This window comes from Candoia aspera, chromosome 1, assembly GCF_035149785.1.
Source record: "Candoia aspera isolate rCanAsp1 chromosome 1, rCanAsp1.hap2, whole genome shotgun sequence".
Classification (NCBI taxonomy): domain Eukaryota; kingdom Metazoa; phylum Chordata; class Lepidosauria; order Squamata; family Boidae; genus Candoia; species Candoia aspera.
The window spans coordinates 226,436,659-226,448,815 of record NC_086153.1 but is presented as its reverse complement, the minus strand read 5'-3'; the positions used below and the strand labels follow the sequence as shown (position 1 = coordinate 226,448,815).

Below are 12,157 nucleotides of genomic sequence, written 5' to 3'. Positions count from 1 at the left end.
GTACATTAAGTGAGTATGACACTGGCTGGGTTTATACATCATGGCTGTTGTAAACATGGTTTCTTGAACAAGCCACAGTAGAGCTTGGTTCATACAACATGCTAAGCCATAAAAATTTATAAACCACAACACTTGGCTTCTGCAAGGTGCTACAGTATTACAAAACCACACAAAGTACTTTATAGTTTAAGCATGTTGCATGAACCAGGCCATCAATAGGCAGTTTCACTCCAGGGTTTCTGACAGGAATCTTTAGCAGCCCTACTTGGAGATGCCTGTGATTAAACAGGAAAGTTTTACACACATGTTATTTTTCACTGATTTACAGCTACTGAACTACCAAGAACAATTACCCGGTTACCACCAACTAGAACAACTTATTGAGAAGAACTTTCAAAAAACTTAGCAATCTGATACCTTCTGTGTAATTTGTGAACCACCAAGTTGATTGAACCCCACTAGGCAAACAGTAAATCCAGGAGCTACATACTACCTTTTCTAAGGGGGTGGGAGGGTCATACTACACATATTTGATTAATTGCTTTCAGATTTGTTGATAATATTGTACTGTCCTAGAAGGATATCAAGCTGTATAATGGCAGTTGTCTGAAAGAAAATTATGCAAATTAGCTATTTGGCCTTGGAAAGCCACTCCTAAAAAAAAAAAAAAAAGCAGGAAGGACTATTTAGAACTTGCCAGATAAGAGCAATTACAGAAAATCACTCCAAGTTCTTGCATACCAGGTAGTGAGGCTTAATGTTACTAACTGTTTAATTAATAGTAAGAGATGAACTTTTATGTACTTCTATACCTGTGCTGGAAAAGGTCAGAAGCCACTGGTCCGATATGCTTTTTGCTTATTCCTGCACCGTTTTAGCTTTTCCTGTTTCTTTTTTAGACTTGTATTCTATTGGTCTTATATTCTGCATTATGTGCCTTAATTATATCTTGAACAATTAATAAGTTAAAAAAAATTTTTTAAATACCCTTAGTGCTCCCTTATATATACTAAATTCAGGGTGCCTCAACTGCTAAATAGCTGTACCATGTATCACTGGTGATCCCTATGGAAATAGGAATGTTAATCCTTAAGCCCACAGTGCTGCTTGCATGTTCTTATGGGCATCCTTCTGTCCATTTATTTAAAAATCTACATATGCAAGTATGAACTTTAAACAAATCAGAAACTGAGCGATCTGTAGAAGCTGTAATCCTGTGATAATCAGTGGCATAACCCAATCCGCAAACAGTTTTCCAAAGTTAAACCCATTCTCAAGATCCCTTTGTGCCTAAGTACATGTATGCTGCATTGTTCAAACCACATTAGTCTGAACCTTAACACATGAAATCAACAAAACAATTTATTTCAAGGGGAAGCTAACAGCCCTTGCTCTATAACTTGCTACAACTCTTCCTATAAGGAACAAGCAGCCTTCAGCCATGGCACATGACATCAGAAAGAGACATGAAATCACTGCAACCAATAAGGATAGGAGCATAAGGAGATGACACGTCACTTCGTAAGTCATGAGTTATAAGCATGAACATTGCTAAGAGGGTAGAATTCTGAGGGCTGCAAGATAGAATTAACAGTCATACCAGACAGGTATATATACTGCTTGCTTATTTATTTAGTTATTTATTTATGTATTGGACTTGTATACCGCTGATTACAACAAATTGACTCAAGGAGATACATAAATATCCTCAGTCAAGAATAATAAAACATCCATGGTAACGGGACACAAACAAATACAGCATTAAAACATTCCCACAACTCCGTTTTTAGTTGTTTCCTGAGTGTTATCAGGGAGAAGGTGAACCTGATGTCAATGGGGAGACTGTTTTAGAGGGTTAGTGCTGCAACAGAAAAGCAGCACCTTCTAGCAACAGCCCCTGAAACTTCTCAGAATTGCAGTATCAGCAGAAGTTTCTCTTTCAATGATCTTGTTGGTCAGGATAATTCTGGCTGGAGAATGTGGTCCAGGAGATGCCTAGAAGCCAAGCCATGAAGTGCTCTGTAGACTAAAACCAGCACCTTAAATTGTGTCTGGAAACCAATCAAGAGCCAGTGTAGAGCCTGAAGTACAGGTGTGATATGTTGCTGATCGCAAGTGCTGGTCAGAACCTGGGCCACTGCATTCTAGGCCAATTGTAGTTTCTCAGAGTCCAATGTCATCACATAAGGAGTCAAGACTGGCAAATTTAACAGCTCTGTTGATAAAATGCTGCACAAATTAATCACAGCAGCTGGTGGGGGGAGAGATCTTGTTGTCAGCTCCTCCCTAAAAGAGAGTTTGCCATCCTAAATAGGGCTGCTGGGCAACAGCTTTCCAACACAATAAGGCAGGAGACATGGAGATGCTTCACCTCCTTTATTGCCATAGTGTATGCCCAAACATGGCCACATACCCATGCTTGGTCAGATTCATCTTTTGTTTTCCTCCACCAATACTCCAGGAGTCTCTTCTGCCACCCTGCTTGGGTGCAATCTCATCAAGGGCCCTAGTAGCTCTTGCTGCAGGCAATCAACCAGGCCCTTGATGGAACTGTCTGGCAAATCAATGAGAAGCTCCCCAGGCACCTGCTAGAATCCATCTGGGGCCCTGGGCCAGACCATCTGAATTGGTCTGTTTGCCCTACAGGGTCACCAGGTGGCTATTCATCTAGACCAGGTAATGATCTGTCTATGGCAAAGGAATATGACAATCTCCTTCTTATCTACTGTAGATTAATGCTCAACTGCTCTGAAAGGAAAGCAAGATCCAATGTGTGTCTGCCTGTAAGGGCTGCACCTGAGATTACTTGGTGGGCCATGAATTTCTGGCTCCAGGGGTATGGATGTTGAAGTCCCCCCCCCAAACAAAAGGGAGGGGTGGGGATTCCAACACTAGCCCCAGGACCAATTCCAAGAGCTCAAGGAATTCCACTGAACAGAAGAACAGCCAGTTCCCAGGGGAACCCTTAACTGGTTTGTGTGGCCCAGTTTCAGATACAGGTTTTCACACCCAGAAATCTCCACAGGAAGATCCTTGGCTACAGGCACGGACTCTTTTAAGGATGAATACCAATCCGTCCAGCCCTGGCATACACATCATGTGTATTACATACAGTCTCTCCCAAATTTAAACCAGTATTTTTATCTCAGAACAGAGAAGTTAAAAAGGGTGTTAATGTACCTGCTCCAAAGAAAATAACCATGCAGCCCCTAACTTCAACACATGGAGGCTGGGTTTAAACAGACCCTTTCAAAACACCAACAGTCCACATGGAAAAGAAAGCCAGAATCCAGCAGCATTGAAAGGCCACGTCCTCTGATTCCAGCAAATGCATGGCACACTAAATATGCTGACATTAATATAGACTTTGCTGGTTATTTGAACAAACGGGTAGGAAATATCATGGAGATAGGAAGGTGTGGATAGGAGAGTAGGTGAAGAGTAACTACCATGAAGGAAAATGGCAAATGACATAAGAGCAGGAAATCATCATCATCAGTTCCTGGGAAGAACTTGACGCGAATGAAGAGCAACACCAGCTAAAGAACTGGCAGTTGTGATTTCATGTTGATGTGTAAATAATAACAACAACAACAATCCAGAGCTGGCAAAGAATAGGCTCCATAAAAGCAATAAGGAATATTCTCAGCTCCGGCCACTTGAGGGTTTTAACATCGGCATTATCAAGATGATTGATAATGTAGAAAATTTCTACAGGACCCCTCTGAAATTTTAATGGTAAAAATGATAGATAAGGGGAAATATTTTCTTAAATATTTGTTGTACTGAGCAACATACAATACAAAATTGTTTTGGTTTAATATCAACTTAACCACCATTATTTCCCCTCAAAGAAGCTTGGAAATTGTAGCTTCGTACAGATTATGAGAATTTCATGGAATCTCTAGCTCCTTCACACACCACTGGCAGTTCCTAAGATGTATTATTATTAATAATAAATATTATCCTTATTATTTACCTAATAAATCAACACTATACCATAAGATTAATATATCACTGAAACTCCAACCTAATTCAGTCTCCATGATATAATCACACATCATGCTAACTGAACCCTAACCCAGCATAATGCAACAATGCCTCATTTACTCTGGCCTTCAAAGCACGACTGCACAGCAGTTCAGAAAGATGAACATTAAACCACCCTGTACTAAAACCACATTGCCTTAACGTAACCAAGTCCTCTCCTCCCACTCCCATAGCCCAACCAGACCCATGCTCATCAGTATGTGATGTTTATTGGGAGATCAATCTGATGATCTGGCACGGGAACAGAAACAAAATACTGGATCAAATAGGATGCCCAATAGGTATCGCATCAAGACGTTCAGTACAGCATACCAGTTAAGAGTCCACAGTCACCAGTGATGCAATTTGTCACATTAACTTGGGAGAGGCCTTTCCCCACTGCACAAATGCTAAATAATAAAAGGAAAGTTCTACCTTGGTCTCAAATGTGTGCAGGAAAGATTCTTCCTTAAAGGGTTCTGTCTTTAGACGTTCTGCAACAGAAATACCAAAATAAGCAGAGTGAGAGAGTGCCAGACTAGCCAGGCCTGCAAGCTCTTCACTCCAGTTCAGATTTAAAAGACAACTCAAATTGTCACATCCACATCTGAAACTCTGTAAAAGGATAAGCCAACATTTTGATCATGCATCAAGCCCAATGAACGTGAGATCACAGTCCTCAATAAGAGGCACGTATAACCCACCTGGCATAAACCTTCTGGCCATGTCAACACATGGGAGGTCACATACATGGACAAATACACAGTGCTGAACCCCAAAGACTAAAATTCAACCCCCATTTTGACAGAGATTGATGGGTTGGAAAAAGTCACTTGTGAATAACTGCAGATCCCTAAAGGTAGCAGATATTTCCAAAATCCCAGTGATATCTCCAAAATCAGTGGGAACAAACAGTGCTGGCATGTGGTCAGATATGTGGGCAAGCAACATGGAATACCAAATGAAAATTCTTAGACCACATTCCATCCATTATCTACCCACACTTTGGTGAGGAGGAGCAGGGGAACAAGTAGGAACATTTGATGAACATTTGATAAATAATTTGTGATTTGTGTAGCTCGAGAGTAGAGTTGCAGTGAGCTCTTGAACGGCTGTCCTGTCTCAGAGAACTAAACCCATCAAAGCCACAACCCAATCCTTGTCTTACTGGCATGGACCTTTCTATTCTCTGGATTCTAAGAGTTAGGAGAGGTGTCTGTCCTAGCTGCTATCTCAAGCAAAAATGTATGAGCTTGAATACAACTTTGTGATGGGGAAAATGAAGGAAAAGCAGATTCCATTTGCTCCAAACTCTTAGTAGGCCTTCACACGTCAAAGTACAAGATGACCCCATTCAAATTTCTCTACAGCCAGGCACTGGATCTAGCCTCTTGGTCTGCAGACGCACATTCAAAGGAAATAACAGACCCCCTTGAGTAGTCCCTAAGCACTTCAGCTACTGGTCACTGTCTAGCTCTTTTGGTCCCCTAAACACCTGATCAGGTAATAGCCCGGAGCAGCTTTAATTTAAAAAAGCAGGTGGGGCAGGGCTAGGCTGGATAGTGACCAAGAGTTGAACCCTCCAGGCCAGCACTGATGAAGAAAGAAGGGTGTGCAAAGCACAGTGGAGACCAAGCAGCATCTCACCTCGACTGAGAGTAGCTCCACTCTCCTGGTAGTCTTCGATTTCCGCATCCTTCTGGAGCAGCAAAGATGCCAGCTCCTGTACCTGGAAGCGCAAGGCCAAACTCATTGCCATTAGGGGCCGCAGAAGGTGGCGGGACATCTGCCAAAGAGAAGAAAGGGCACAGGTTAAGCAGTAGTAGCGATAGCAGAGGGCCAGGCACCACCTACAGCCATTTATAACTGAGGCTTCATTTCAGCATCTTCAGACAGGGCTGCTGTAAGGAACCAGCAAAGGCAACATGCAAGTCTGAAAGTGTTTCAAGATTACTTCTTTGCAGACCAGAGCATGTGCTTCCTGCTTTCTTGCTGTCTTCCCGAAGAGCCTACCTGCCCCGAGAGAAGAGTAATTTTTTCCCTGCAAAAATTAAAGTCGCAATTCAGATCCGGTCTCTGCTGTCTCCAGCACCATCCAAAAGGGAACACAGGAAGAAAGAATGCACACTAATCAAACCCAACACTACAGCTCAAGGAAAGAGAGATGCTAAAATCAAAAGGGATCGTCACATTTAAAATAGGACGGTACCATGGATCTGTCTCCTCTGTGCACTCATAGATTTTAAATACTATTATGGTATGTGGTGCTGGCAAGATAAATCTTCTCCCCAAAAAGTCCTATTTCATCCTGAATGACAGGGGGGGAAAAGTATCTTTCTTAGGAAGCAAAAACCACCAGCCGTTGCATATCCTTCTTTAATACCCTAGATCTGCCTCCTCCAATTTGGTTCCCTCCAGTTGTTTAGATTGCAACTCCTATTATCCCCAACCAGCATGGCCAGAATTCTTTTAAAATAACACTAGCACAGAGTTTTGCTATATCTCAAAACCAAAAAAAGTTGTTCTATACAGAAGCCACCACATCTCACCATTAAAAAGAAGGCATATCTCTTATTTCAACACGAATGTAACAGTGGAACTCAGAGCACAAGCATCCAGATGTTTGGGAGCCAGCAAAAGAACACTACCTGAGTATGGAGTGCCCCCTGGTGCACCCATGGCAAAATTATAACTTCTAACCAAACATGACTGTGCAGTATTTATCCACTTACTGGAGCAGAGCTGGTTTGAAACATCACCCGCTTGCCACACTCTTGATGGAGTTGCGCAAACGGGGAAAAAACATAAACCAGAGGAGGGTATTCAGCAGTTGGGAAAAATGGCTTGTGGTGATTCCATCTAGAAACACTGGCAGTTCACAGGTTCTTTCATATGTCAGCAATCTTCAACTCTTTTAGGAGCTCAGACCAACCTTTAGCTAAATGTGCATCATGAGACTTATTTAGCTTGTTAGCATATCGAGCCAGTTTAGTCTACAGGTTAAGGTGCTGGGCTAGAAACCAGGAGTCTATGAGTTCTAGTCCCACATTAGGCATGAAAGCCGGCTGGATGACCTTGGGCTAGTCAGTCTCTCAGCCCAGCTCACCTCACAGGGTTGCTGTTGTGGGGAAAATAGGAGGAGGAAGGAGTACGAGGGATGTTCCCCACCTTGAGTTATTTATGAAAATAATAAAGGCAGGATAGAAAATAATAAATAAATAAATATTGCATGTATGTACTGTATGTATGTATGTATGTATGTTGTATTTAAAAGATTCCTATAGCCACCCATGTTACGCCACACAACCGTGGGCAGCTCACAAGCAACAATAAAAGCAGTAACAAAAATAAAAACATGAAAAAAACGCATCCACCAACAACTTTACTGGGCTCCAGCCTCACACTTCCCCAATGCTTGTGGGAAAAGCCAAGTCTTCAAGGATTTTGGAAAGGCTAGGAGGGTAGGGGCCTCCCAGATCTCAGGGGGGAGGATGTTCCAAAGGTCAGGGGCATCTACTGAGGAGGAGCTCTGCCTAGGTCCTGCTAGATGGCAACATTTAAGGAAAAAGTTCTGGAGCAGGCTCCCCCTATCAGACCTAGTGGAACAGGCAGAAACCCACAGTGAGAGGCGGTCCTGCAGCTAACCTGGGACTGTGCTATTCAGGGCTTTAAGGGTGATACCAAGCACCTTGAATCGCACCTGAAAAAAACCTGGAAGCCACTGCAGCTCACACAGCAGCAATATAACATGGGTGAATCATGTGGTGCCCCGAACTGCAGGTGCCACTGTATTCTGTACCAGTTGTAACTTCCAGATGGTCTTCAAGGGCAGCCCTGTGTACAGTGCATTGCAGTAATCCAACCAGGAAGTGACTAGGGCATGAGTGACCACGAGCAAGTATATAAATGCAATTTATATACTTGCTTGTGGTCTATATGCAATCCATGCAATCCATATTTGGTCAGGCCAGGAGCCAGCTTATACTACCAAACTGCCATTCAGATGCTCATGTACTTTTTTATTTTGTTGTAGGTCACCTTTGGAGAACATCATCTTGAAAGGCAGTTTGGAAATGCATTATGTGAATAAAAAATAAAGCCCTGAACCTTCATTACAAGGGGTATGTACAAAACAGAAAATATGGTTTGTTTCAAGCCTGAAAAATACCCTACACACATTGTTTTTTGGATGTTCAGCCAAATCATTCAGGGTAGGCTGCAATTCAGCAGAACTGAAACCCAGAACATTTTGGTTGTTCTGTATTTTGGATGAAACAAAATCCTGGTTGGCCCACCTTGTCTTTCCCTCTCATCCTCCCCAGGATGGCCTGTATAATCCCCTTCTCTTAACAGCCATGTGTCATTTGTCAGCCCTGTCAGGGAGAGCAGACTACGAAACAGACACCATGCAGACCTAAAGCTACTTTTATTAGAACAGCTGCAGTAACAGAATCTTTGCAAGTCTGAATGTGCTACCTTTTCTCTCTCTTTTACCTTCATGAGAATGGGGGGATTTGGGGAGGGGCTGAGGTGTTTTTACAAACTACTTTCTTGGCCTGGGCTCAAGTTTTTTTATCCAATTGTTGCCTTGGTAGAGAATCTTCCTTCTGTCCTCTTTAGTCACTACACACTACAAATACCCTTAGCATCCAGCCTGCTTTGCTCTCCCACGGATCTTCCCAGCACCCCTTTTTCCCTACTTCCCCTTAGCTGCCACTGCATACTGTAGATGATGCTCTTGAATTCTGGTCTGCCGTCTCTCTCCCAATCATCCCATTGCTTTCCTTGCCCTACTGCTCCTTAGCCATCACTGCTGCTGAGGCCTTGGCCTTTTCCCACCCTCCATACTGCCCCCCACCTGCCACCCCCACAATATTAAACACTCCTGCAGGAGCATGCATGTTTCAGCCTGGTTACAGAGCACCTGAAACTGCTGCTTTACTCATGGAGCAGTTAGTGCATGGAATGTTTTGCACATCCCCACATTTTTACACTTAATACAAGTTCTGTATTACACTAAAGAGCACTCTTTTGACAATTGACAACCAATGTAGCCTTACTTATAATGTCACAATGGCTCATTTAGAGAGCGAGGTTTGCTTTTATCTTGACTTTGCATGTTATGTGAAGTCAGCCAATTGTAGGCTATTCAGTAAACCACAGGGAGACAAGCCATCTACTACCAGCAGAATTAGAGCATCTTCCAATAGGCAGGGTTGAACCAATAGGTCAGTGTTTCTCAACTTTGGCAACTTTAAGATGTGTGGACTTCAACCCCCAGAATTCCCCAGCCAGCATGCTGGGGGACTGCAATAGATATAAATAGAAAAGTGAGACTTCAGTATATTCTACCAATGTCTATAAACCATCTTGTTAAAAACACTCATGTTTAGTTTGTGCCTATGCAACAATCCCAAATCCAGGGAGATTTTAGCTAGAAATCTTCTAACAGCCAAATATCATCATGTCCCTAGAAACTGCAGAAATTTCCGACTTTTACTCCCAACTGAGAAGATCATTCTTCAACTCACCATCTCAAGAGGTGCTGCCACACAGTGAAAATCCCAGTAGAAGGGCAGTCCTGAAAGTTCACTCTTTACACCGAGCATCAGCGTGCTGGAGCTGAGCTGACAGGAGAAGGAGACAGAGCTGTTCTCTTTCCCTTCCAGAAGGGGGCAGACTAGGTTGCGCAGGCGGTTCAGGAAGGAGGCTGCAGGAGCAGTCAACCGTTTATTTAGCTCCTACGTAAGATGAAATAACAATAATAATATTCTTCAAAGAAGACAGGATGATCTCATTTCCTAGTTCTGTAAGAAAGCACCTGAACTGTCCAGAAGCTCCAAAGACATCTCTGCAAGAACTCACAATTGTTTCCCTTTAAAAAAAAATTCTATTCTGCCCAATCTAAGAGTAATCTTTTCAAAAACTATATTTGTACAGACTGGACATATTCCTGAATGAAAGGTGCAGGAATATTACATTGTTGCAGGAATATCACTTTTATTTTATTTTATTTTTCATTTCAGACATGGAGGCCTGGATGACTTTTTCCTAGTGAATTGGAGAAACACATGTTTACACAACATCTGCTTTTTGTAATTCAGAATCCCCTCTCTGCAGATTCTTTTTCTTAAGATGTTCCTTTGAAAAGAGGATAACAGGGTATCTGCTGAAGTGGATTGATCAGTTTTTTCCAGCTCCCTACCCCCACCCCCGGGGATGTCTTAAATTACAAATTTCGCTATCCAGCATCATACTGGCTGTGAATTTTTCAAGTTATATTCTAACACATCTGGGAAGAACAAAACTGGGGGAAAATAAAATACACTGTATGCTCATTTTATAACTCTAGTTTTTCACTTACCTTCGACCTCTGTCGTATCACTTCAGTATTTGCACTTTCATACCACATGTTATCGAGGTCACAGAGGAGCAAGATATAGCTAGTATCACTAAACCAAGCCTTAGCCATCAATGTGATAGACTCAGAAAAACAAACGGAAGCCCAAGGCTGCAGAAGGAGTTTAATTTGTGGATCCTCTGAAGTCTCCATCCTGTAAACAATAATGTCATTCAATTTCATTTCTTTAAATACCTTAGGTCTTTCTTCTATGCACTAAGCAAACTGAAGATATTTGCAAAGCTCTGCAAAAACCTATCATAGCCCACCAAAGTATAGGACAATGTAGCTTTAAAAATTCAGATTCTGATGCCACGTTCTCCGTTTTTTATATTTGAAGCCGGAAGTCTGAGTTTTCATTCTAAAAAACCATAATCTGAATTCTGATACATTTCATTAAAAGCTTTCAATTTATTGTAAGTTCAAATATAACATGACTTATTCCAGACCTGCCTGCAGCCTTTTTTCCTGTTCTTGGAGTAAATAGATGCAAAGCCACCCAGCATTAAAAGATACTATATTGAGATCACAAACTAATGCCCAGATATAATATTAATACTGCCTCCAGGTAGGTTCCTGTTTTCTAAGGTAAAATGGCAGTGGACAGTCTATAGGCCCCAGCCTACCCAATAGTTATATTCTGGTGTTGATGCCTTACTGTCTGGTACTACATACTTCCAGTGGAAATTTAGCAGGTCCCCTCTATGAAAGCTTTTTACAAACTTTTGGTGAAAATTAATAATTTCGGGGGTTGCCCCAGATCTCACCTTTTAAAATCATCTGACCTAACTACTGTTGATTTTAGTGCTTTACTGTAACCATTTTTGTGTTTACTGTTTCATGTTTTCTGTGTTTATGTTTTACTGTATTTATGTTTATTTTATTCGTTTTGTCTGCAAATCACTTTGACATTCTTTTAATGAAAAGCTGCAAGTTAAACCGCTGAGCTGCCGATCGGAAGGTCGGCGGTTCGAAACCGCGCGGTGGGGTGAGCTCCCGTTGCTCGTCCCAGCTCCTGCACACCAAGCAGTTCGAAAACATGCAAATGTGAGTAGATTAATTGGTACCGCTTCGGCGGGAAGGTAACGGCGTTCCGTGAGTCATGCTGGCCACATGACCCAGAAGTGTCCTATGGACAACGCCGGCTCCAAGGCTTTGAAACGGAGATGAGCACCGCCCCCTAGAGTCGGACACGACTGGACTTTACGTCAAGGGAAACCTTTACCTTTACTAGTATAATGTTATAAATGTACAACAAAGCATAACACATTATAAAAGGCTGCCAAGCAGGTAAAAAAAAAGTGGTGAATGAAGGGAGGGTTAAAGCTTGAGACAAAAATGCAGAAACATTGAGACTCTAGAACAGCAAGGCTAACAGAGTGCTGCTATTTCTGTCTTCATTGTTTGCAATAGCTTACCCAGCAACATACATTTTAAAAATAAAATCATTTGTAGCTTGATCCTATACAATTTGACTCAGAAATGACATGCCTAGGATTTCACATTTTGATAGCGTAGGAGGATTTGACTAGTTCTTCGTTCGCTCAAATTAAATCATATTATCTGCAATCAAATTAGTTTGAGAATACATCCAGGGATAACTCTACAAGAATGAATTAAGGGGCAGCAACTAAAAAACAAAAATACTATATGAGCAACAAAAAATCTGAGCTACGTTGGATTTTAATGACTAAAAACGGGAAGCAAACAGAGAAAGAAACATTTGAT

The 12,157-nt window shown here is 41.9% G+C and overlaps 1 protein-coding gene across 1 annotated transcript in view; it reads right to left on the bottom strand.

Moving 5' to 3' along the window:
• Positions 1 to 12,157, bottom strand: part of NHEJ1 (non-homologous end joining factor 1) — a 100,044-nt gene that overhangs the window by 87,298 nt on the left and 589 nt on the right. The window contains exons 2-5 of the mRNA XM_063288904.1: positions 10,394 to 10,583; positions 9,561 to 9,770; positions 5,677 to 5,815; positions 4,465 to 4,523 (exon numbers count right to left, since the gene is read on the bottom strand). Coding sequence (XP_063144974.1) covers positions 4,465 to 4,523; positions 5,677 to 5,815; positions 9,561 to 9,770; positions 10,394 to 10,582 — 597 coding nt within the window. The 5' untranslated portion in view covers position 10,583. The remainder of the gene's footprint in view (positions 1 to 4,464; positions 4,524 to 5,676; positions 5,816 to 9,560; positions 9,771 to 10,393; positions 10,584 to 12,157) is intronic.